The following is a 22,490-nucleotide window of genomic DNA, read 5'->3' on the forward strand; positions in this document are numbered from 1 at the left end:
CTTAATATTGTTTCTGATTCTGCACTTGCTTTGGTTTCGTTTGGTTTCCTTCTTCTAAGGTAAAGTCTGGTCCAAGCTACATCTGCAAGAGTTTTGATACTGATGTGCAAAGTCAAGTTTAGCTCTTTCTTAGAAAACAAATTTTCCTTGGACTTTCATTTTGCAGCTACAGAAATATCCACATTTCTTAATTTGAATGTATAACACAGGCTCCCTAGGCTCCCTCAACAGAAAGCTGCATGTTTATGTAGGGCAAATAAGAGTAACTAATTATTGTTTAACACACATTCTCTAAAAGATCATCTGGAGGCACCTACCTCTTTCTGCTTACTATTTTGTGTTTGGCTGGCGTGGGAAGAAACACCCCTGGGCGCCAAAACGCCAGCACTGCAATAAAGTGCCTAGAGGGAGTCCCTGTGCCTTCTCCCCAGAGGTACATCAGCCCATAGGCTATGCAGAAAAACCCAGGCGAGCTCTTAGCATGCTTGCCTGCCATCTAGCCACAGAGGTTTGAAATAGATTAAGTTACTACTCTTAGTAGAAGCTTTAACTTAAGCTGTTGCAACATCAGTACAAATAAAGGAAATAGCAAGAATTTTTTTTTTTTTTTTTTTTTTTTAATCTGCAGGTCTAAGCGGGCCAGTGCCATTGGGACCCTGTTACGGATTAAAATACTGGCAAAAATCCCTGTTGATAGTAAATATTGTCATGATGATTCATCATCAGCTCCATCCATTTTTATTATTTTAGCAGCAATTCAAAACCCAAAGAAATCAAAAAATGGTTTTGAAAGCTGCTTAGGAAGATACTGGGAATTAGATTACTGGTATAATGTACTCGCATCCCTAAATAAATCATTCAATATATTTTTATACAATTTTTTATGTCATATAATTTTTAACATCTACTTCATTCACTCCCAGTCATGAGCTCATTCTCTCTAGTCCTAGTATGATATTGAATATTAAGACAAAATGCACTGAGGGGAAGAGTATAAAATAGAAGCAGTGAGAACACAGAACTCAAGCACTGGGTAAAGGTAAGATAAAAAGGATTTGTAAAATTATTCTAACAAAACAACTAGAAAATACCCAGGCAATTTTGGAGTGGTAGGGAAGGACAAAGGAAGGACTGGGCATATTTGCTTGCTGTCAGCCTAGCAAGGAAAGCTGGGGGCTTTCAGAAGATCTAAGAAATGACGACAAAGCTCCAAAAGTCTGGATAAGCTTTGCAAAACCACTTGAAATTTGAGATCCTTGTCAAATTCATGCCTCCAAATTTTGTGCGTCCTTCTCAAAAATGTATATTTACCATGCCCAAAGACTTAATTTTCATAGCCTGACAAATTCGGATTGGTCTTGAGATTTTAATCTAATCTTTTCTTACATATTTTACCTAATATTTAATATACAACACATGTGTAAGACTTCAGAATAATCTGAAGCAGAATGATATGCTCCATCAACCTAGTCATGTCTACCCCAACCTGCCGAGTTAGCAGTCAGAGTGCCATTCCCACACTATCATACAGGAAGCGAGCTTCCATAGATGCATGAGTTTGGTTTTTACTTTAATCATTTGTAACTGTAAGCATGGCAAGCAAACCTGCTTGTGATGCTCTCAAAAGCATGAAGGCCCCTCACTCACTAAATAGCGAGTGAGGAGCAGATGAGAAGAGCGGTGCAAAGGGGTGTGCAAACTTGACGGGCCCTCAGCCATGCACCGGCCAGCGGCTAGCCCCAGCTTTCCACAGGCAACGTGTGTTGGGTGAGTGCTCAGTGGAGTAATCGACAGTTCAACACTGTTTCTACTGCATCTCGCTTGCCAGTGCTCAATGACTACATGAGATCTCTTATTTCATCATCACCCACAGACTCTCCAAAAACTTTCTGATGGCTCCCAGGCATCCCTGCGTCTTGTCTTCGTCTTCCTCCTCAGCAAAGCACAAGCTTTTGTCATTAGCACAGAACTGAACATTGCAGACCCAGTGGAGGTGACAGCATAAATGACTTTTCTATCAAAAGCTATGTTACTGTCAGCCTTGGGCTGACAAAATTCAGTTTTCCTACACCGATGAAATTCTTGGGGATGGACCTGCAAACAATTACAAATTCACAGTTTGGGAAAAACTATGAATCTCAATACAAGAGAATTTGAAAATTATTGATACAGATGTTTAAAGTCCAATTATTAATTCAGAATCTTGAAAATGTTATGCCATATTACTTGTGTTATAGTGCAAGGATTCATCCTCTGCATGGCACATGACACTGAGCTGGTTTGTTTTTTTCTTGCCATAGCATATACCTTAGATTTTTGGGGTGAATTCAGTTTTTTTTCCCTGCACGTGCCACTAAACTCACATTATGTGGAAATGCATCTTGACATTTGTTCCAGCTGTAAAGTTGTGATCAAAATTAGTCTAGCCGCTTTACTGGAATCCAAGAATGACTTAAATGTGATTCAGATTTCTGAATCAACTCATAAAGTGAATTAATCAACAGGCTTTTTATAGAGGATTCAGGAACTAGAAATTCTTCATATGTTTGGTGTTTTTCTTCATAGAATCACAGAAGACAAGCTCATTTTGTTTCTAATACTAATCCAGTAACCACTGGTGATGCTGAAGACCTGAGAAATCAAAGCTCCTTTATTATCGTAGTGGACAGTTGAAAGGAAAAAATTAAAAATCCCTGCTCTTAATGCAAATGCCTCAGCAGTTTCTTGCTTTAGACTGTGCCAAACAGATTTTCAGAAGACGATACTCCTTTTTTTTAATCTCTAAACCCCTAAATCTAAATAATATCTAAAATCACCATCTCCAGTTGTGTGCAGCTTTTCGCAACAGCCACCGGGAGGCGGCAGATACCTCAGTAACTGAGCGCACGGATGCGTGCAGACAAACCCAAAGAGAATGAAAATCTTTTAAAAATTCACTTTCCTCACTACTTTGCTATGCTTTCTGAGTGTCCAGGCACCCAAGAGCTGGAAGAAGAGTGAGGCTACTTGCTACTAACAGGAAGGTTTTGCAGCTGTAAGAGATGAGCCCAAAATCCGTGGCAAAGCCCAGCAGCGTGGACAGCCCCTGCGCAGGTGAAGCGGTAACAGGAGAGAAACGGCTCAGAACGCTGCCTTGGCCCTACTTTGCTCCAATGATCAGAAGCTGGAACTGGTTTAGGACAGTGGCTGGCTGCACCGGTGAGCTACGAGTCAGGATGCCATGGTAGGTAGCGCCTGCGAAGAGGGATTCAACAAATTACCTGAGGGAGAGCTGCTGTGGGCTAAAGCACCTGCGCTGGAGCTGGGGCCTCCGGCCGACGACGGGACACACGACTGACACATGCACTTTGCTGCAGTGCTACGGGCTCCGAAGAGTTAAACACGTCATACTGTGGCTGTGAAATGATTCCCATTAAACTAACTCATCCTTTGGAGAAATGAAGAAAAGAGAAGCCGTAATGGAGATCTAAATTAATAAAATAAGCCTGGCCATCTGGCACCATCTCCCTCCGGATCTTCCCGCAGTCCTGCCCTCTCTGTACCCCTTGCCTTCCCATCTGACAGTCATTAAGAGCACGAAGCACATCTAGCCAGGCTCACTCTACACATCCTTGGTGTGATTTTAATTAAAGCAGCAGCAAATTGTGACAGATGATAAAAATTTAAATTCTGATCATTTCCATATGATAAGAGCTTCTCAGCATGGTAAATAACGCTCTTTCCTTTTCCATTTCTTTTCATCACATTGCCTCATTATACTACACTGTACACGAGACCTCAATTAAAGGACACATATATCTTATTAGATGGCTTCGTGTATAAAACAGCACTGTATGTAAAGCAAGGTGCCCATCCTGGACTGCCATCTCATTACACAGCACTCTAATAGCTACAACGACCCTACTTAAGATTTATTTTGTGCAATATTTTATGCTGTGACAGTTTCCCAAAAGAAAGCTTTCCTAGGATGCTCTTTTTTCAGTCCTAGGAAAGGAATAATAGAAGTCAGCAGGTAGCTTTCCTCCACTTTATCAAAACGCATTGTCCCCATCAGTCGAGCTCAGAAGAGGGATCTTCAAAAATATGACAACAGTTCTGTCCCTGCCTTCAAGGATTTCAGCAAAAGCAGCAGTAATCTTATGGCTTAAGGAAAATTTGTTGATGATGATGTTGTGACTTTGATCTCTTTCTGAAGCTATTGTAGAAACTAAAAAAAGCCACAGGGGACGCTTCAGTGCTTGGCTTATTAGGTGGAGATATTTTAACCCAATTCCCAGCCTAGTAACTAAATTCCAGCTGATTTGTGTTCCTAATTTTTTCCTAGAATGCATCTCACTAATTCTGACCCTAAAACTTTGCCCTGATTCCATATATTGTTTCTACCAACTCCCCTCCACCCGCTCTCCTTTAATTACAGTCCTTTCACTTCCACTTCTGGGATGTTAAAATGTTCTCATTTCACCTGAAGTGTACAGCGTTGAGTAAAAAGGTAAGTGTTGAGTAAAAAGGAGGAAGAAGGCATGTTCAGTGTTCCTCCCTAGTGGTCACAACACATATAATGTTATGATCAAAATCTATGTACGCTCCTCCTCTCCGGCTCTCCTTGGTAGCTCATTCCAGTGTGACCTCAGAACAAGCTGCTTCTCCTGCCCCCCAACAGCTGCAGGTTTCTTTCCACTCTTCTGCCCTCTTAGCTTCCTCTGTGAAACGGCCAAAGGCTGAACCACCTCCTCATTCCCAGAGGAGCGAGGAATTACCAGAACCCCATTTTTCATGCCACTTTTCCCCTTCCTGGTGAAGCCGGTGTCTCAAGGTGTTGCACTCCTCTGCTGCGCCTTGCTCATCTTGGCTGAGGAGGTAGGGACACGTTTCTGGAACGCTACAGATGCTGCTGGCAGAAACGATGTCATGGCTAGCCCAAACTGAGCTGACTCTGTGTTATTAAATATTAATTTTGCCCATCTCTGCAACTCACCATCTGTCTCACAGGTCCTGACAATGACCCTTCTTCAGTCCAGGTGACTGGTCACCATCCTCCCCAGTGCCTGTCAGGTTCTGCTACCACCGTGCTCCCCATCCCCACCTCCACACACTTTCCACTGCCTCCCGCTTCTCCAGGTCCCTCAGCAGCTCTCACATCATCTGGGCCCACTGGCTATCAGGTCACTAAAAGCCAGTCTTATGCAGCATGTCACTTAACCAAAAAGGACTGTTTTCCCCCCTCTCCTCCTGAAGGATTCTTTTTATAGAGATAATAATGGAGATTTTTCTAATACAAACACTTTAAAAAAAAAAAAAAAAGTCCATGTTTCTATCACACTTTCTCCGAAGTAATAAATAGTTTATGTAATCAGTCTAGAGGGAGCTTCTGGGAAGCCAGAGGGTCTCTCTCCCCAGCTAACTTCAAAAGGGACAAGAGTTTTAATTGCACTTCACTGTCAGAAAACAAACCGACAGCCCAGTGTCTGACTCAGGTAGGAGACAGTCTCTTCACATGGAGATATAAAGATCTATTATTAGTACCAAAAAAAAAAAATCTTATGAATGTTTAAACTTGTATCTTTGGTGCTGAAGTGCTGTGACAAAGCAATTCCACAGCGCAGAACACTTCTTCAAGAAACAGATAACAAAGACTGGGTGTGCTGAATGCCATGGCAGCGGCACCAGGGCCCAAGAGCCAAGGGGCTATGAACTCCAGAGAACTATCTTAGGTGTCCTTAGGACTCCTGCAAAGGGTCTGCTTGAAACTCTGAAATCACTCATGCTTCCTATTTTCCCAGAATTCATCTACATTGTTTTAGTATCAAACAGCTATAAAACATAATTTAAAATGGTATTTATCCACCCTCAGAAGTGTCTCTCTAGTGAGACTGCCATTTCTCCAATTAGTAGGGGATTGAGACCAGCGATACATTTCACAAAACCTACCAAGTGGCTAGCAGCCACTTGCCAACTTTCATTTCTTATCACTATGTGGTAAAGTCTGAAAACAAGACTTTCCACCAATCACCTGAACACAGAGGGATGTGTAGTTGATATGTTTTTCCTAACCCTGGCTTACTAGCTACTTGAAGTATCCACAACATTCTCACCAACCTTTAAGAAGCATTTGTATTCTAGGGTTAAATTAATTATTTAAGGCCAAACACCAAACCACCAAACCATACATAATAGGTAACAATTATAAAACAGGATTCTAATGTATAATTAATGTATACAGTACTTTGATTTGAAATGGTAAGCAATAAATTATGTATCTATGAGAGATTAGAAATGTATAGGGAAGTATGTATAAGGACATATATTATGTGTATATAATCACAAGTACCATTTGCTATATTACTATTGACCTATAATTCAACTGTTGACATTATTAAATATATTTATGATTTATTTATTATAAGCGATTAAATTAGTAAATAAATTAGAACTCAAAGCTACACTGTACCACCCCTAGCTTCCCATTTCAACTTTAATCAACAGTGTATGACAGAATTACATGCGGCCTCATCTTTCAAGTGATTTCATTTATAAAAGCATTGGAGGCGCCACATCAGATGTGCTGCACATCTTTTCTACACAAACTGATTACATGTTTCCGTCTTTGTTCTGCAGAAAATGTCAGAAATATGGCATGATGCTTGCTTACTCTTGCAAAAAAGTGTCCTTTGCCATACTAATGAGGACAAATGCCAAACTGCATTGACATTACATGTGTTATACTATTACCTAGGGAAATGCAAGCAGTAACTGAATAGTAAATGGATATTGATTTACAACCCCAGGTGAAATTAAAACAGTCATTCTCAGTGTGGCTGGGTCAGGCTTTTTTAGCCTTCTTTAATAAACAAGAAAAGGTTTGCAAATTCTTTGTGGCAACAGTCAAAATAAAATACACCGTGTACACTTAAATTATATTTATACTATCCAAGAATATATAGTAATTGACATGAAGAAGCTAAAGGGGCAAATGAAAAAGATTATTTATCAGGGAGATGGCAAGCATTAACACTAGCAAATGCAAAAGCAAAACAATGCTCAAGACCTATGCTTGATTTGAGTTTTAAACTCCCTTCTCAATATATTAACAAAACATCAAAAAATGACTAAAATTTACACAGAAATACAAGCATGACATCATCAACAATATGCAATATCATTATTCCTCCTTTTTTGTAGCGAAATGTGTGCATACCAAATCCTCAGGGTCAGTACTGGCTGTGAATATAGCTCTCTGAAACATCAATAAAGGAATGGTAATTCCTTTTCCTAGTGGGAATTATCTTATTATGGCTAACATAGGTTGGAGAACAAATGCTGTGAGTAACAATAGGGGAAATATTCTAAATCTGATAGCTAGGGGAAAAAAAAACTATTGTAAATCAATTCTGAGCCAACAAGAAGTGATTCTATTTTAGGTTCAACACGCAACATTGTAGAAAAGAAAACCTTAAATTACATGATCTGAGAAATATTCAGTTAAAATTAAGTGGAAGGGTAAACAGAATGAAGGTTTTATATTCCAAATGCCAAATACTGATTAGCTTTCTAAGTCAGGTGTATCAAACAACAGCTAAAATTATCAGAAATCTTAATTCCAAACACCCCAGAAAGAGCAGCAGCCAGCCTACTTTTTCTAACACTTCCAGCAAGTGTATTAGAAAGAAAAGACGGGGGGCGGGGGGGAGAAAGATCTGATCAGTGAAAAATATTTCCTTGGTGTCGTGGTTTAACCCCAGCCAGCAACTAAGCACCGCGCAGCCGCTCACTCACTCCCCCCCCATCCAGTGGGATGGGGGAGAAAATCAGGAAAAGAAGTAAAACTCCTGGGTTGAGATAAGAACGATTTAATAGAACAGAAAAGAAGAAACTAATAATGATAATGATAACACTAATAAAATGACAACAGTAGTAATAAAAGGATTGGAATGTACAAATGATGCGCAGGGCAATTGCTCACCACCCGCCGACCGACACCCAGCTAGTCCCCAAGCGGCGATCCCCCACCCCCACTTCCCAGTTCCTAAACTAGATGGGACATCACATGGTATGGAATACCCCGTTGGCCAGTTTGGGTCAGCTGCCCTGGCTGTATCCTGTGCCAACTTCTTGTGCCCTGGCTGGGCATGAGAAGCTGAAAAATCCTTGACTATAGTCTAAACACTACTGAGCAACAACTGAAAACATCAGTGTGTTATCAACATTCTTCACATACTGAACTCAAAACATAGCACTGGACCAGCTACTAGGAAGACAGTTAACTACATCCCAGCTGAAACCAGGACACTTGGGCATCAACGATATGAAAATGAAGTAACTGTGACATGTCATGCTGAAGCAGACCCTCAAAGAGTAAAGATTCACAGCTATATAAAAAACAGAAGAACACAGAAAGAAGTGGAATTTGTAGCTGTAAGGTTCCCACACATTAATGGCACACCTCTCTTTCCTGGAAAAAAGTTTGTTTTCTTTGGATTCTGTGATCTCTCCATATGTTTTAAAGTTTTCCAAGTGTACAACAGCACATTCACAGCTACTCCTCATTGCAAACACATGCATAGTGTTTGGGTAGATCCACTGTACAGCACATGCATAGAAAGTCTAAGGCAGCATCACTTAAAAATTCTGGGGAGGGCTGGAGGCACTGTATGGGCTCTATATAACACATGTACACCTACTTTTTAGAGGAAGTCTTACTCAAATATCTAAGCATCCTAGTTATATGATAAAAATAGGAGACAAACAGTAAGATTTCCTTCAAATCCAACATGTTCCAAGACAAGTGGAAAATGTCATCACATCTCTAAATTCATAAAATAAGAAAGCTTTAATTAAAAATATTTTCAGGCAAATGAGAATGGAGGTCACAGCCTGATAAAGAAAGCGACTTGCGCATATGTGTTGATGCAAGCAGAAACTGCGTCTACATACACACCCCCACACAAATTTGCTTCCAAAGGAAAATGAAGCACCTCTGCAAATTCAAGGTAAGGTTACATGACAGGCAGATGCTCTCTGGAAGGGACATGAAAGCTTTATTCTCATCATTTACTCCTCTGTCCAAAAATCAGAGACCCATAATACATTTTCTGATGCTCACTAAAAGTAATGTCCAAAGCTTCAAAAATATGAGAGAAAAAAATCCATTACACTTCTCACTATATATATTCAATATTGGCAGTTTCCAGACTTTTTGGACAAATAGATCCCTTCAGTTGCAATATTTCTGCTACATCTACCTTATCATCAACCCTGTAATTCATGACTTCATGAATTAATACATTTAAAAACACAATACGCAATACAATTCTATGGATCGGTTGTTGGAAAACACTGCTCTACACTGCAAATATTGAAAACGCTAGCACAAGGGATTGTATTTTGAACCCTGAGGATTAATATATATCTCAATTACTTGAAAAGAAACTTTTCCCCATGATAGTAAGAAGTGTATAATTAGTACAAATACAGAATTGTATAGTAAGTGTATAATTAATTTACTGGCCAACCCTCCTGACACAGAATGTCATTTTTCAGGGCAGACTTCTTTTTAATTATAATATAAATATAAAGTACTAGGCACAGGGAAAACCCTAAGTTTACCTAATTGTGACAGTTTCTGAACTTGCTGTTAACTGCAGGAGGTGGAATCTACAGTTAAAGATCTGTAAAAGTATCAATTCAGTGCTCAACAGCAATTTGCAAAAAGAAGAACATATTGTATAAATCCCTGGCGACCTCTATGCCTTGAATCTTGTGGGCTCTGCAGGCTTCCTCATCTAAAAATGGTCATAAAACTAAGAGGAACGGTACAAAGAAAGTCAGTGATGACCAAAGATGGGCCTTTAGCCTGACCCAGTACATCCACAGTTGCTGCTGCATATAGAACACACACACACACTACCAGGAATCAAAATTCCAGATAAACATTTATCATTAAACTTATCCATATTTTAAACCAATTAATCTACCCAGTCATTCATATCCTGTGTTATAGGCTATTTCAAAGTTAACTACAGTCCTTGGCATATCAAGCAAGGGAACCAAAAAGAGAAATACACCATTTCTGTTTCCCCCAAGGTTTTGTAGCATTCAAAAGAATGACAAAAAACATTCCCTGTGCTGAAAGCATGTATAGTGACATACACTACCTATTATTTATTTTTACTTAACACAGAGAAAGAGGTAAACCAAACAAAAAGCAGAAAAGAAAGGCAGAAGCAGTACTAAGAAATGCAGAAAATCAGGAGCTCTAATTGTCCTCTCTTCTATGCCAGTGCAGATCAGGAGTGCTGTCATTCACGTTGTTTCAACAAAATTACATTCAGCATGGAATAAAAGAGAATTCAAATAGATGAATGAAAAATGCCTGACTGAGTTAAACTGAGGTCCTGTCCTGTAAATGAAGTAGCTCCTCTCTGCAGTCTAACAAGAAACTGTGGACATTTAAGCCCCTTACAGGATGGGGTAGATGAGCTGGAAATGCCATTAACGTGTAAACCTGTCATTCTCCTTTTGGTTCTCCGAATCCTGGTGAGGATCATCAGACCTGCAGCTGAAATCATCATATGAAACGACAACAATATTGAAGACTCCTCTTTCTAAATGTCCACGTAAGTAAAAGAAAATTTGTGTTCAACACATTTGAAAAAGCACTTTAAATGATTTCTTAGTCATGTGAATTTTATATCCTTTCTCATTGGTACTATTTTCATGAAAGCAACTCTTCTGAGATCCACTTCAAGGACAACAGAATCTCTGTATTAAAGATCTCATAAATTCCTTCCAAGGAAGTATCTTTCTTCCTACGTGCATATTAAGAACCGTGAAATACATAACCGATATATCTTATATGCAACAAGAAATACAATGAACTTTGTATAATTGATCCAGAATTATTCAGAAGTGACTGACTATGCTTTTAGGATTTTAATCATAGCACCTTACAATGAGCAAGCAGATACTTAACTGCTTTATGTGTTTCATTTCTTAAATTAAACTTGTCCATATCATACTATTTTCTCCAAAACTTACACCAATAAAAATGAACTCAGAGAATTATAACTGCTCCCAATTTTCAACTCTAACGAAGTCATTGAAGTTTACCACAAATTAAGGTGTAAAAAGAGACTTTGTAGTTCTGACAATGAGGCAGTCAGTCATGTTGCTCTGCAGTAAATTACATTAATCTTGAATCCTCCACAAACAGTAGAGCAATGTGTTCCAAACCATTTCTTTCTTCCAGACTGACAACACTGGCTCTGTGTTCAGCATCTGAACACCAAGAGCAACATTCTCCAGTTGGGTTTTAGCCACATTATCTGCCCTATAATTGAAGTCACACATCTAAAATTTCACAAGATGCTTTGAAAAGTACCCATATCTTCAATGACCTTTGCTTCAAGAAAGACTAATAAAAACATAAACTGTACAAAAAAAATCATGCGACTATGACTCATATGTGAAACTTATGTTGAAGCATATGTCCTCTTAATCTAGTGCAGAGCTCTTCACCCTAGTTTTATACCAGTTTGGGACACCAGTGGAGTTACACTAGCTGTCCTTGGTCTTAAATGTTCTGTTCTTGCTCACACCATGAGGATACTTCTCTGGCATCAGAATAGTACATTAATATGAAATCCCAGCAATACAGAAATCACCATCAGAAAATATTTCAGGTCACTATTTTGATGCAGAACTGGTTACTTGACTGCTATGCAAAAAGCCACTAGCAGAAAACACTGTTCTATTATTTTTTCATATATGTCCATACATTACAGCTAAATTACATGATAAGATATTACAGAAATTAGGATCATTAGCAATTAGTTCATTGGTGGTCCAAGAAGTAGAAGACAGCACCCTAGATAAAAGAGTAGAGGCAGAAACTTCTCCCCCTTACTGATTTAATTTGAGCAGACTTCCACTCTGCTAAGATGCTAATGATATCGCCTGGGCAGCTGCAGATTAGATGAGAACACCAAACAACTTGGAAGAATGACCATTTCTGCTGAGACACAGAGCAGCTAAGGGAGCATTATGCAAACAGAAAATCAGCATCAGATTCAGGCACAGCTAGAGCAACTGAAAAGATTTCTATTAAACAACATCCGTTTCCCCCCAACTATTTTAATACCTCCCTGGCCATGACTTGCAGCAGTAATGCGGTTCTCTCAGTCTCCCCATTTTTCAGTGTTATTTTTAGTTTACACAGAGATATTTCACCCGTCATGCAACCCTTACTGAATCAGTTTCCCACAGTGAGATGCACTGAAAGACTTTGAAATGAGAATCCTTGTCATGTCATTTAAGAGACTCTGAACAGAAGTAGCATCTTTTTTCATCCCTTGTTCTAACCTACTTTCCAGGCAGGATCTCAAGGTATGAAAATACTTTACTTGCGTGCATGTGGCTTTCACCCACCCTGCCACTAGTCAGCCACAGTCCATGCCCTGCCAGATAACATCTTTCAAACTGTTGACAGTACTTGAGGGCCTAAATGAGCAAGAACAGTCAGCCTGATGTCACAGGACAAAATTGTCTATTTATCTGGATACTGTGTCAAATATAAGTAGTGTCCATCCTAACTTCTACCTACTTGACATGGTTCTAGCGCATGGAAGTCTGAATCCTAGGCAGTCTGTGACAAAAGGCTTCTGTACAAATTATTCTTACAGGACACTTGAAATGTAATGGGATCTTCTCTTCGGGGATACCTTTCTGTATCTCTGATTTCTTTTTTTTTTTCCTGCTGTAAACGCATTTCAAAATTAAAAATGAGGAAGTACAACATGTCTGCAAGTCATAAATAACTTTGATGCTGCAAATAGGAGACATTTCTGCCCATGTAAGAAACAGAGCCCTCACCTGTAGACAGTATCTGTAATGATAGAAGAGTGAGATACAGATGACACACCTTTTAAACTTTTGTTCCTACTGCTAGAATTATTAGGACATTTGCCCACAATGAATTAGACTGAGACATCCAAATTAATCTGATCTATGCTACCATAAATTCACCAAACTAGTGTTTTAATTATTATTGCAGCCTCCCTTCTTACTTTAGTTCTGCTTCACAGAGTCAAGACTATATATTTCATTCTCTCACTAATTAGTAGTCAAACTGTAGCCAGATGCACTGTTTGGGTACAGCCAAGTTAAGTGGTTGTCCTGTAGCTAGCCATCACTGCAGGGTCTCCCCTCACCCTTACCAGGATCTCCTTCAGCCTTAGTGGCACAATGGCATGCATGCTCACTCCCTAACCCAGTTCTGTCAAAATGTTTTGGTTGAGTTTAAGAACCGACTATTAAAAGTGTTTAAGCTAACCTAGATCATTTTGACAGAACCAGGCTGGTGAACAACTACACGTGCTGTTATGCTGGCAGAGCTGAGGCGGCAGTAAATTATGAAGATTAGAAAAGAGGGAAAGTAAAATGCAAAGAGAACATGAATCGCCTGTGGTCAAACAATGCACCTGGCTGTAGTTCAGTAATGCATTAGTTCATGGGCTTTTGCTACGCTACACATCTTTGCCCAAATTTTGCTAAACTGCTCAAAGGAAGTTTCTGTAGTTGCCCAGCTTCTTGGAAGTTTCCATGAGAGCATAGGACTCACTAGGTCATCTGCACTGCTAACAGTGGGTAACAAGTTGAAATTCCATTTTGGCTTTTTTTTCCAGCTCTGCCTCCATCTCCTGGTTGAAAGTGAGGAGTTTAGGTTTCTCTTTAGTGATGTGTTGAGAATGGTACTTGGCAGGGTGAAGCCCCAACGCGAAAGTCTGCACGCACTTACAAATAGACCAAACTTCATCAAGACTGAATACAAAAGGTCCAAATCGGGTTATATATACAATAACTGAACTAAATCCTCATTTTGTTTGAGCACATTAGGAAGAATCTTCCAGGAGTGGAACCACTGCCAAATGGCTCTCCCAGTGAGTAGCTGGTTTGGATGAGTAGAGCTCAGGGAAGTTAATACCCAGTACTGAAAGGAAGCAAGCAGGACAGGACAGAGCAGAGCTGAGAGAAAGGCCGCTGGGGAGAGCTGCTCTATAGGCCAAGTAGGGGCTGGCTTTCATAACCAAAAGAAAGCAGAGAGCAGGAGAAAAGCCCTTTGTGACGCTCCATGGTGAGCCAGTCAAAAAAACAGCTCTTTCACCCAGCATGCTCCCCTCACCTGTTTCATTCCTGCTACTCGTACATGGCTCTGGAATTGGAGGCAAGAGCTGGAAAACAAAAAAATACAATCCCAAAATACTTTTTTTCCACATTAAAAATAAAATACTGAAGCCATTGGAGTAGTAAACTGTGGAGACATTCTCCTCATAAAATGCTACTACTTTCATTAAGCCTAGAGAGACTGCCTCTCTGTAAGTGAACTGCTACAGTCCTGTATAACAGCTTTAAGTGACTATGCCAAGAAAGATTTGGCCCATAAAGGTAACCATGGAGAAGAAGATATGGGGTCAAGCCTATAAAAACCCATAAAGACTAGACTCCCATCACATACGGAGAAAATACTGCTTGAAGACTAGGACCAATATGTGCAGCTAGGCAGGAAATGCACCTGCTACAGCTTTGCCAAGTTCAATGGGGCTTCTTGAAAGGAGACGCTGGCCTTTCTCAGTCTCACTGGCAGTGTAGTGAATAAAGAGAACATTTTAAAGAACATGAATCACCTTACCACTTCTGGAAGCACCTTCTTCGCAAGATCATGGATGGCTTTGATCACAATACATATAGATGACAGGAGGAATATGACACCCAAGATAACACAAGCTCTGGGAAAAAAAGAGAAAAATTAAAAGAAATGTTAAGAACGTATTCAGAGTTGTCAACTCCCCCACTGAAGGATAACACACAACAAAATATTAATAATAAAAAAATCTTAAAGAGCTAGAGACTTGAATTAAAGAAGACAATGAAAAGAAGTGTCCAGTTCCTGTCCAGTTCTTAAAACCTGGATTATATGTGAGAAGACAGGGCAGACCAGACAATGTTTCAGAGTGAGAGAGAAACACATGTATCTTCTGCTCCTGATGATTTATCATAAAGTCCTCTAGAGGTCTGTTTCTCTTTGTTTGTTTGTTTTGCTAGGATCTCACATTAGAAATAATAAGGGAACTTCATTCTCTTTACCCAACCAGGACAGATGTTTGGTAAATCTGGTCAGTAGCATAACAGAACCTGAAACATCTGTTTCGTCCCCAAATGTCCAAGAAAAAAAGATTTTAAGTGCAGATATAAAAAAAAAAAAAAATCAGCAGGTTAGGTGCATCACTTTGTAGGTTGTCCAAGGGTCTCTCAATACCTAAATAAGGATCAGAGTCTCATCAGATTAGGTGTTGTGCAGAACCAGACTCTCTATTCACACTCTGCAGAGCTTACGATACAGTCTTATAAAAAGCAAACAAATGGGTTAATGAAGAGAAGGTAAAGTAACAGAGAATAATTAGCAAAGAATAATTAAGTTTTCCATAGGACACAGGCACAATGAGGCTTACAAAGCACATAACGCATACCCATACTGTAAAAAAGAAAACTCTTGCTTTTGTTCAAACATACAGGCCGATACTACTCTGAGATCAAGTTCCTCTTGCCATGAAATACTACAGGATATGAGGCTTTGATTCCCTTTACACAAACAATACTAGCCAGCCTTTTACAGTATTGATATATCCATAACTTCATTTTACTAATAACTCTTCATATAAAATTCTATTACTATAGGCAGATATACAGTAAGAGCAATTTTAATGTTTAAAGCATGAAATAATTAAGTGATACCTATATAGACTTTTTTCTTCAACAGTTTTATTTCCTTTGTTTATTATTCATCATTTGGTACCTATCTGTTAGCTCAGTTTATGGATGCTATAATTATTCCAGTAGCATTCTACTATTTTCAACAACTCAGACATCAGGCCATCTGGTGGTTGGCAGCACATGTAATGTTCACATCAAGCTCCATTTAGAGACTGCAGCTGAACTGTCATTGCTCTGCCTAGGTCAGAGGACACAGCTGCAGCAGTCATGTAGGTGAGCAGCTGGTCATTTTATTCCCCCACACAAGCAACACCAAACCACGCCGTGGACAATCCACATCCTCCTATAGACAAGTCCTCAGTAAAGGGGCTGCCCTTCCACAGAGGAGTACAGACAACGTAGAGGCTAGCATCCTTCCTAGCAATGGAGTGGTACACTAGATGAGGTACTTATCTCAGGTAGGCAAAACTCTGCCACACCGATTTTGAGAGATGTTTAACTCCTTTGCAGTAAATTGCAACACAGCCCTCATTCTTGTTAAACATAACCTGTTGTAAAAAGTAGGCAGAAAAGGCTTGAGACAGTCTGGTTACCCTAGCGTCCTTCCCCTAGACTCAGACGCAAGAACAAAAATCTGGCCTATCATCTGTGATAGAGGAAGAAACTCACAGGATGGATGGATTCTCTGCAATCCTGCAGCAACAGGTGATCATTAAATGGTAATATGGATGGGAGGAAAGTTCATCTCCCAAAAAGAATGAGTAAAAGTGAAAATTAGAGGCCCTTTCATTTTCTATTGCATATTTGTAAGCAGGTCTCTGTTCTGCAATAGATTCTTTTCAGAGATTTGCAGTTTCACTCTATCTGAATGAATCACCACACAGACATCTGTCCAGAGCCTCTTGACCTACTTTTGTCAAACTCAAAACTTCCCGGTACAACCTTTATGTATTAGTTCTGTAATATTTAGCACTGCCATAACCCAAGAAGCTTATACTGCACAATCCTTTACAATAGATTCTGTTGTAATGAATTTTGGGGGTTGGGGGATGAGGTACAGAAACATACTGAAAGTTCTGCTCATTTACCTGGGACAAATGCAGGCATTAGGTAACTTGAACACAGAACTGATCCACAAAAGTTGGCTGACTTGTCTAAAGCCATTTGCTGAGCCAGTGACAGGCTGACATAAGATACATACACTTCATGCAAGAACATGCTGACATTTCATCCGAAAGCAATGCTGAGACAAGCTTTTCTATCATTCCCAGCAGGCTTAAACCAACATAGCCACAAATCTGTGAGTTGGAAACAACAGATTAAACTTCCTTGTGCCAATACATATTGTTGAATGCCAAGGGTATGGGAAAGGGAAGACGGCAAAGCACCATCACTTCACCTTAGCATACCTTCTATTCCCTGCACACATCTTCCGAGGAAGACAGGCAAACATTCCCTAAGGGCCTGACAGGAGCCTTGCTGGCACAAGTCTAACGTGCCCAGGGAACCAGCACTTGCCCTGACCACTGGCTGGAGTTTGTTCTCACGTATGTTGGGAGAGTTTGGGGTTGTGTCTGTAAACTCCAACCACCCAAGCCTAACAACAAATATTTTGCATCTTTGCCTATGTCAGCAGATAAGTAATGACTTCAGCAATCTTGAGCTGCTTCTCTTATTCCCCAGATCAGTTTTACTGTGTCAAAAGAATTCCCATACACCTACTTAACCAGAAATAGCTAAAAGTAGAAAGAAAAAAGGAAGGTGTTAATAGCAGTGACAGGGGTATTAATAGCAGACAGAAACGCAGTCTGAGGTTTGAATCAGCATTCAGTCGTCATATTTAGAAAGTCTAGCTTCTCCTTTATATGCTGGCTTTTGGAATCCATAGCCATGCAAAATTCATGAGTAATGGCATAGTACTTTAAGTGCAAAAATACATGTTTCTTGTCTTCTTCAGTGTAACAATTTATCTGCAAAACCACTAGAACAAAATACTGCATAGTGTCTTCTTTCAATCTCATTTGCCAGAAAAATAATTTCTATCTAGACTGCAAATCATGCAAAATCCAGCTACAAATGTACAAAATAAGAAACCTTCAAAAATTAACCTGAAATTTTTACTGTAGTACATAATAAAAAAATTGTAATTGGTTATTGTAAGCTTGCTTTATTTTCAGGCCATTAGACAACAAAAACTTTAATACAAGCCTGCTAACTTCCATCTGCTAACAATTACTCAACTGATTTGTAACTAAATAATGTTTCCAACTGCACATGAAGGGTGTTAGTGCCAAGGTTGTTGGCAAATGCAATTTCATTAATAACATTCAATTAAATTAGATGAGCCAACTGCCATGTCTAAACAAGTTCAAGTCAGCTCAGAAGTACCCATAAAACTTAGTGAAAGAGGAGTTATACAGAAGTGAGGTTTGACTGAAAAACTAGCGAAGATTTTACAGATAGCCCTGGCTTGGAATCACCATAGTGTAATAAATGCTCCTCAATCTCCAGGTCCCCCATGATCACTGTCAGCTAGTCAGACACTCTGGAGCAACTGTTGGTCCACCTAATGCCCTCATATTCCAGAGCATTGGTATCTTCTTGCTGAGACATGAGAGTGCTCTCTGTCCAGTGACACCCATGATGAACCGATCTCCACGTATCATATGCCACCAGTACCACTTACACCTGCAGCACCTATTGAAGATCATGTACTTATCTTACAGCCATTTCTATGTGAATTAGTACAAGACCGTCCCACTAAATATCTACTACATCATTAGAGATATAATTGATCTATAACGCAAAATAATTGATCACTACAGGTTTGACAGGCAACAGAAAAGATCTAATGAAGAATGCACGAATCCAAAATCTCCTTCACTTCCATGTAACATATTGCTTCTAAAAATAAAGAGGAACAGAGACAATTTAGTCAAAACGTTTTAAAACATAATGGAAAACCATGATTTGATTTTCAGAAACAATAAGCTTTCTGGAATCCTTCAGAATGCAGTATTTTTTAAAGAACAATAGACTAATTCAGAAAGGACAAGGTGAGGGCATCTCTCTGATATCCAGGCAATAATCAACTTTCAGGTCAACTAAAGCTCAAACTTCCAAAGTTTTTTTTCTTAGAGCAATGGCGCTTGGCATGCAAGAGTAATTAAAACTATATCATTAAGTTGTCGGTAAAGAGAATTTAATATTACGATTTTAACAGTGAAACCACCAAGTCTTCTTTAGTTTGCTGTAGGTCGTGGTAGCAGATCATGATCTGCCAAAGATACTTCTTGATGTGATTTTGATGCAGTATTTTTATCTGATAATCCAGAAGATAATATAAAGTATAATTCATTGTATTAAAAAATGAACTCATCAATTTTGTCAACTTTTCAATGTAACTTTGTCACAGATGAAACATACTGTTAAATCAGTTGTACTCAGCCTCAGGCATTGAGAATGAAATTATTTGGACTTTCAAAACTGCCAAAGACTTTATACAGCTTTCAAGCTTCAGTTACTGCTAGTTCACTTCTAGTGGAATTCAGAAACATGATTATGTCTAAATCCTAAAAACTAAATGCATGTCTCCAATCTAAAGTTTGGTTCTGGGTGCGCTACAACCTGACCATTTCCAAAAGACATTCTTCTAAAAGCAGTATTACAACCCATATACAACCCATTTATACTTGTACAACCCTGTAAAACATCCATTTTCTATTACACCAGTCCTGGATATTTGCACTCACACCCATCTAAGTAAGATCAGTGTAACTGTATTACATGACACACAGCTGCCACCTCATCTTTTCTGTAACACATTCCCTGTATAGAGCTCTAATAGCCACAATTCTTCATTTTGATGACAAATTCTCACAACTCATAGGAAACCAGAAGAGGAAATTTATCACTGTAAGCACCCAGTAGTCTTTCCCTTAATCAAAAATGTGTTACTTTGCACAAGTTAATGGCTTTTAAGCAAATAGCTATGAAAAGTACTGAGATTCAGGGGGTTCCATCTCCACAAACTGTCAATTTTTAAGCTGCTATTAGTAAGTTAACATTTTTCTTCCTCTTTTTATCACAAAATCAATTTCCTAAGGTGAAAAAGTCCAACTATTCAATTCATTTGCATCTAGAAGACACAGCAAAACAGCCATCTAATTAATGGATTTATCCTTAATTTTGTCTTATATAATTATTTGTTACGATTCCCTACAGGTAGTGATAAGACTAAAATTCCGTAATATTTCCATCATAGAACTAAATACTAATCTCACTCGGATCTCTGTGGTGCTCAATCTTCAATGTAATAAAGCAATTTTACCTTTAGCATGGCACTTGCCACACTGAATACTCTTTACATGAGTTGACCCGTTCCAGCCAAAGGGACTGCCTTTCCATGTAAGCAGCAGTCAGCCTGAAGTAAGACTGCAGATTTAGACTCTCAGCTACTTGTTTTGTAACATTTTGTAAAAAATAAATAGATAATAATATTAAAGTCATAAACACACCCCCAGTGACAAGCTCTGCTACATACTACCTCAAAAGAGATCTGGGGTAAGCTACACAAGGGTGACTGGTAACAGGGTTTTCCTCATAATAATTGACTGCTATAAAATAGCCACTGCAGAAGGCTTCCTTTCTTAATTATCAACCTGCTATCTTTCTGGCAAATGGAATACAGTAACACAGTACCAATGAGGGTTTGTAATGAAGCTCTTGGTAATTACTCCTCTTAAGTCAATCTACTCTTATATGCAGCAAAGGTGGTGCAACAGAATTAAGGGTTCAGAAAAAATTATTGATGCATACAAATACAATCTGCAAAAATGTGTTAACTTTCTCTTAGTGGCTCACAGAGACACTTGTTTTGGGGCAGCGGAGAGGGAAAGGCATCTCACATACCTGGTAGTATGTCTGTTATATCTTGGAACCTATGTTACCACCACACTTCAAGTTCATGAAAATAGTCCCTAAGATGTGATGACACCATGTGGAATAAAACAAGATTGTCAGTAGCAGTCTAATTACTTCCCAGTTTTGTTAACATATGATACAACTAAAATGCAGTATTAAAAACCTAACGTTCTTGTCAAATACTGCTCTATTCTCCCACCTTTTTTATTCATTGCTGTATCCCAGCTTACTTGATCTTTTCTGATTACATGGGTTATTTGGGTTTTTGTTACTTTTACCAGTGTAAAGAACCTCACAGAACCATAGAACAGCCCAGGTTGGAAGGGACCTCAAAAAATCATCTGGTCCAACATTTCATGGGACGGGGAACCTAGATGAGATTATCTAGCACCCCATCCAATTGCATCTTGAAAACCTCCCACAATGAGAACTCTACCACATCCCTGGGGAAGTTGCTCCAGTAATTGATTGTTCTTACTGTAAAAAAAAATTTATTTCTTGTATCAAGATTACTTACCTTATTCATGGAAAACATTTTATTAATTTCAGCAGAGCTACAGAAGTAAACATGACAAAGAGAACTGTGAGAAAAGTCATTATAAACCACTAGCATTTGTGTTAATATTCTTGAGGTAGAAACTATATTCTTACATTTGGAAGCTGCCATCAAAACAAGCTTCAGTTCCTCATCTAATTCTCTGGCGGCTACGATACTATAAATAAAAGATAATACTCCTAATTCCTACAGACAATCCTGTTACCTTCCAAGAGCCAGTTTATATTAGTTTATTTTAATTCTGTATTTTCTTGATTGTTAAGAATCTTACCATGACATATTTTTCTAAAAGAAATGAGTTTTCTACCATGGGAATAGTGAAACGTTTTGCCCAGAGAGGTTGTGGAGTCTCCATCCTTGGAAGTTTTCAAGGCCTAAATGGATAAAGTTCTGAGTAACCTATTCTGATCTCACAGCTGACTGCTTTGAGCAAGAGTCTGGGCTAGAGACCTCCAGAGGACCCTTCCAACCTGAATTATCCTATGATCCTGTGAATTTTTATTCACGAAATCTTTATCTCTGCAGGCTCTGCCAAGATCTTTCAGCTCTAATGGCTCCTAATAGCCCACAGAAAAGGAAATGTTAAAATCTCTACTGGCTGTTTTCACCACTGGAGTGAAAAGGTAGTGTTAAAACTATACTTTGCAAGAAACTGTAACTTCACATTAAAATGAGCTGCAGGCCAGTCAGAGCAATAGGAGTAATCTCAGCTTTTTCAGCAAAGCTGAGAAAATCAGTTTTATGATGGACACAGGATTTAATCTCTGAATAAACCCACTAATGAAAAATCTGGCGTTTAAGAAAAAAAATTAAAAAGTAATTAATTTAATAAAAATTATAAATGTGCTAACTACTGTTTCCCTATGATTTGAAAGGATTTTAGTATTAGTGGGTGACAGAGTGAATATCATGTATGGAATCATTCAGGGGAAGTCATATGGCACAATAGGCAAGGCAATTGCCCAAGAGTTAGGAAAATACTTTTGAGCATACAGTTTTCATTCACTTTCTAATTCTCTATCTTTCTATACATTTTTCTCAATTGTTTTCAGTGCCTAACCACATAGAATCATAGAATCGTTCAGGTTGGAAAAGACCTTTAAGATCATCGAGTCCAACCGTCAACCCAACACCACCATGCCCACTAAACCATGTCCTGAAGTGCCAAGTCTATGAGTTTTTTGAACACCTCCAGGGATGGCGACACCACCACTGCCCTGGGCAACCTGTTCCAATGCCTGACAAC

At 39.0% G+C, this 22,490-nt stretch overlaps 1 protein-coding gene across 1 annotated transcript in view; it reads right to left on the reverse strand.

Annotated features, from left to right (window-relative positions):
* TMEM163 (transmembrane protein 163) overlaps nt 1-22,490 on the reverse strand; it is a 104,760-nt gene that overhangs the window by 7,736 nt on the left and 74,534 nt on the right. The window contains exon 5 of the mRNA XM_010575134.1: nt 14,684-14,780. Coding sequence (XP_010573436.1) covers nt 14,684-14,780 — 97 coding nt within the window. The remainder of the gene's footprint in view (nt 1-14,683; nt 14,781-22,490) is intronic.

This window comes from Haliaeetus leucocephalus, unplaced genomic scaffold (genome assembly GCF_000737465.1).
Source record: "Haliaeetus leucocephalus isolate CR32 unplaced genomic scaffold, Haliaeetus_leucocephalus-4.0 Scaffold451, whole genome shotgun sequence".
Lineage (NCBI taxonomy): Eukaryota > Metazoa > Chordata > Aves > Accipitriformes > Accipitridae > Haliaeetus > Haliaeetus leucocephalus.